This window comes from Morone saxatilis, unplaced genomic scaffold (assembly GCF_004916995.1).
Source record: "Morone saxatilis isolate NCDOM2014 unplaced genomic scaffold, NCSU_SB_2.0 Contig5, whole genome shotgun sequence".
Lineage (NCBI taxonomy): Eukaryota > Metazoa > Chordata > Actinopteri > Moronidae > Morone > Morone saxatilis.
In genome coordinates this window covers 23434119-23439197 of record NW_023340095.1, presented here as the reverse complement: position 1 = coordinate 23439197, position 5079 = coordinate 23434119, and the positions used below count along the sequence as shown (strand labels likewise).

The 5079-nt window shown below is 34.8% G+C and overlaps 1 protein-coding gene across 1 annotated transcript in view; it reads right to left on the bottom strand.

The window, feature by feature from the left end:
- LOC118338644 (olfactory receptor 4K1-like) overlaps positions 1 to 3282 on the bottom strand; it is a 3891-nt gene extending 609 nt beyond the window's left edge. Inside the window, 1 exon segment of the mRNA XM_035675924.1 lies at positions 2188 to 3282. Coding sequence (XP_035531817.1) covers positions 2188 to 3282 — 1095 coding nt within the window.
- Positions 3283 to 5079: the final 1797 nt, after the last annotated feature.

Sequence of the window (5079 nt, the reverse complement as noted above, 5' to 3'; positions counted from 1 at the left end):
ACAGTGATAAAGCAAAGAGAAAAGGCGTGGCAAAGTATTTTACAGTATTTTTTAAGTACACTCACCGCTCCGCTGAAACATCACAATTACAATCCAAATAGTTAATTCACATCTCCAAAAACGCAGTTGTACTCTGATTATGAATCAGTTGAATTTTTAATTGAAATGGACTGCAGATATGAGTGAAACTGTGTAAATGTAACTCCATCAGACTGTATAACTCTTTGATAAATAGATGGCCTGATGATAATAATGATAATAATAATAATAATAATAAAAATAATAATATAATTAATAATAACTTTAATTTATATAGCGCCATTTAAAGGACCCAAGGTCTCTTGCTCACTGACTTAAAAAGACATGCTAAAACAAATTACTTATAATTTGCCATTCATCTTTTGTCACGGCTCCAGAGCCAGGTCGTGACAAAATACAAAACAACAACAAAAATGCAGTTTATTTTATATATGACAAACATACAGGAACAGGAAAATACATACATGAAAGGAAATGAAAGGATTTATAGAATTACATATAGAGTCATTAAAAAACAGACAATAAATATTAGTGTGCACGCATTTTCTTTTTTTTTTTTTTAAAGGGGAGGGGCCATACAGAAAATCAAAACGTGAAATGTCCCCACAAATCTTTAGTGTTGTTTTACTGGAATGCATTTTTGGTTTGCTATTCCTCCATTTGCTATATGTCTAGTGGATATGATCCTAAACATAAGAATGACTGGGCCAGCCTTTGTAACTGTAAAGAACCTTGGACCTGAGGCCCCCATCCCACCCCTGCTCACTCCACTACAGGGAATATATTCATAGGTATGTTTTCATTATTTTATAATCACCTTAAAATAAAAATTGTTGTGTTTTTGTTGCCACAGGTAACCTTCCATGGTATCCACCATGTTGAGTTGCCATGTTTCTACAGTAGCCCTAAAGTAACAAACCAAACACTGTTTTTTGCGGGTTTTGCCGCCACAGAATGTCTTATTTGCACTTGGAAGGGGAGGGTGAAGCAAGGGAGATGCGATCTGCAACTACACCACTAGATGGCACTAAATCCTACACACTGGACCTTAAACTTCTTAATCTGTTAATTAGCCCTAGCTTTGCTGTGTGTCATTCCCTTTCTTGTCTGTTTTCAACTGTCACTATCCATTAAAGGCAATAAATATATATATATAATATATATTTTTTAAATCAAGCAAAGATGTTGCTAAAAAAGGGAAAATGGTTTGTCGAAAATGTTTTTAGCTGTTATTTCCTAGTATTTAATATAACAATTTATAATTGAGAGCAAAGACAAACCAAGTTGAATTTATCCCCTCTTTAATGATTGCCCTCTAGGACGCACTGTAGAGCAGCTGCAGCAGCCAAGAACATTTACAAAAAGTCTTTCTTTGCTCAGTTCATAAACACGTCTCACACAGGAACCATATCCATTATCATTGACTGTACTGTGCATGTTATGTTATTTGTAGTAGTTTGTACTGTGATTTACAATGATGTGTTTTAACCAACATGTGAAGCCAATTTGTGGACAATAAAGATTATTATTATTACAAATTCCTTGTATGTCAATAAAGCTTTTTTCTGATTTTGACATTCGTCCTTCATGCAACTATTTGCTGGCCCCTACACTGTACATTCCATTGACTTTAAGTTGACTTTATATCATTACAAAAATGTAAGCCCCAAAATGAATTGGCTACCATTTTGATAATTGTAAATGTTTTTTGTATTTTGTATCATACGTCAGTTGTTTTAGACAGGTATTATAATAATTTCCTTTAGTGGAAGATTTAGTGGTAACATCTGTATAAAGAAGATGCATTAAAGGTAGTCTTACTTTATTCAGATAAATAACACATTTTAAGTCTGGAGAAATGCTGCATATAAGTGTAATATACTTACTAGTTTTAGTTTAAGAGTCCTGCCTGAGTTGAAATTGGTACTATAACCTCAATTTACCTAAGTTACCTTAACAATAAATACTTGAGTTACTTGTACTCATCAAATATTTTTTAATACTTAAATTGTTGGAGGTAATAAATTTAAACAGTTTAAGGCAATCAGTTTCCTCAAACAATTTGAGTTGAACTAACTCCTCCAGTTATACATTGTATAGATCTTTAATCTCATTTCTAGCTCTTAGTGACATTAATAAACCTCTTACAGGATCAACAACCCCAGAAGATTTCAGTTTTGTAATACAATGACATTTTATTGTCAATAGAACAGATGTTCAAAATCTAAACTGTATTGTATGTCTACATGTAAACACGTAACACTAGTAATAAAATGTAGAATTTAAACTCTCCATGAAAATGTAGAGTTGTGATGTCTTTAATGTCAACACATTTTTACAAGCATGTCTAATTTTTGACAGTTTAAGACCATACATGAGTGGATTCTGAAGAGGCTGAATGATCACTACATACATAGACAAGAAAACACACAGTGGGTACGGAACAGAGAACATGTTAAATCTCTGAGTGATCAAACTATAAAAACAGGCAAAGACGAAGCTGATGAGTGAAATAAAATGTGGAGTGCAGGTATCAAAAGCCTTCATTTTGGTCTCTTTGGAAGCTTTTGAACACACTGCCAAAATTTTGACATAAGTGAATGCAATATAACTGACAGGAGCAGCAACAGTGAAAATGAGGCCAAATACCAAATCGTGAATAAGTGACACTGTTCTGTCTGATGAACAGGAAAGTTCAACTACAAGGTGATGTGCACAAAAAACTTTGTTGATAATAGTCCCACAACGCCTTAAATGAATAGTGAATGACAGTAAAACTCCAACTTCTATGAAAGAAACTGTCCAAATAACAAGAATGACCTTTTGTACTATTTTTTTGGTTACTATGACATTGTAATGTAAAGGCTTGCAAATACATATATATCTGTCATATGCCATTATTGTTAACGTTCCAAATTCAATAGCTACATATGTATGAATGTTAAATATTTGCATGAAGCAGTAATGGGCAGATATTTCATGAGTCTCTGACAAGATGTGAACCATCAAGCAAGGCAGCATAGATGTGCTGCCATATATTTCATTAACAAACAAATTACACAGGAATAGATACATGGGCTCGTGCAGATTTCTGTCCATATAAATAATGACAATAAGTATGGTGTTGGAAAAAATAACAGATATGTAAAACAGCATTGCCAGAGTGAAATACAAGTACTTTAACTGTCCCATGTTACCATACATACCCAACACAAATGACATAATCTGTGTTAAGTTTTCCATGATTCCAGTAATAAGACAAAAACATGCATTAGTTAATTTGTCTTTTGAGGATGTGTGATTGCAAAAGAGCAAAGCAATGTTAAAGTCCAAGTGTTTCAAAAGTTAGTGGAGACAATTACTACGACTAAATAATTAAAACAATTCTTTGTTATAGAATATCTGCAACCCTGCACATGATAAGCAGCTTAAACAACAGATGAATCAATGGTCATAGAATTTAGTTATAGAAAAGTCTGGTTCTTTTACTAATATATGATATTTTTAGTAGATAATTATCCTATACCAAAACATGTCCAGAGATTCTGTAATTCAGAACACCCATTAAAAAAGAGCTAAGAATGAATGTGATGTTGTGATGTGTAATTGTTATTTTGTATATACAATTTTGCCATATCAGACAGATTCCAGTCATCTTACAGATTCCGTTCTCCATCTGAGAGATTGGCAATCAACAGAAAACTCAAGAATGCTATAACCTCTCCTCCCTACTGAGACAAACAAAAGCGATTGCATAACCTTTATACTGATGTTCTGGCAGTAACACAAACATAACAAGCAGAACATGACCAATCAAAACTGAGATACAGTTCCTTGTAGAATGCAGCCATGTTTGGGTGTAGAAAGTACTGTTCTGAAAGTCAAAAGTAAAGTCTTAAGCCATGACTCTGAATTATTATTATTTATTTTTTTTACAGTGAACTCAAGTTCAAGTCCTAAACTCTGAGTCCTTTTCACCACATAAATGCAGATTCATGTTTTTGGTTAATGTTATAACAGAAATGTTAATAACCTCATTGTAATAAGGAATTGGGGCTTCCTCCTGGAGCCAGGCCTGTGAAAGGTCTGGTGGCGAAGCCTGTATTCATGGAGCCACCAGTATGTGAGGCCACCATGCACAAAGATGGGTGTTGAATGGTGCTCTCAATTATTGAATGTTTATTTGTCATCAATGATGGGCAAACTTTATTTGTGATTTAATTTGTGATTAACACTGACGAGCCACCTGTCTGTGGGCGTGATTAATAAAAGTCCTCCTGCACGCAGCTGATTGCGGTTGCAGTGTGAGTGCCATGTGAAGCAGCAGAACGTCTCTCGTCTGTCTTTTTCCTCCAAGGTCGGTGCTATGAAAATTGGGTTCACAATGAGTAGCTGCTGTAACGTGCTGCTCTGCCAACAATAGGCATAAGGTTTTGGTGCAATATCAGTTGTGTCGCAAAAACTTTGAGATACAACTAAACTGCCAGCGATCAAACTGGGGGCACTCCAACCAAAAACAGTGCAGAGCAGGTGGTGACTGACTGGTGAAGAGCTTATTGTCACTGTATGCACTCACAGCTGAAACAGTTCAATACTGAAAACCTTGACTTGGCTGCAGGTGATACCAGCTCTCTTTCACACTCACTGTTGTTGATCTTTGCTATACATGCAGAAAAATACCAAGATGTTGCATAGGGGCTTTGAGGCGTGACTGATTGCTCATTATTCTATGAATACTGTTCTTGGCTACAAGCAAAAGTTAATGCTGCAGTTTAGTTTATATGCTATTATAGTTAATGTTAGTGTTGTCTCAAAGTCATTTTATATTTCTACTACTAAGTGTTGGAACCTTTAATTTACTTGAAAAATAATACACAAGTAATAAAAATAATTAATAATAATCGGGGTGATACTGGAGAACACACTAATATTACCAGTGGCACTGGTGAAGACCATTGACATGTATCTATAATGGACAGAGCTTCTGGGTCTGTGAAGTGAAGCCAACATGGAAGTCTCTTAAACCTGCATTCTATGTAA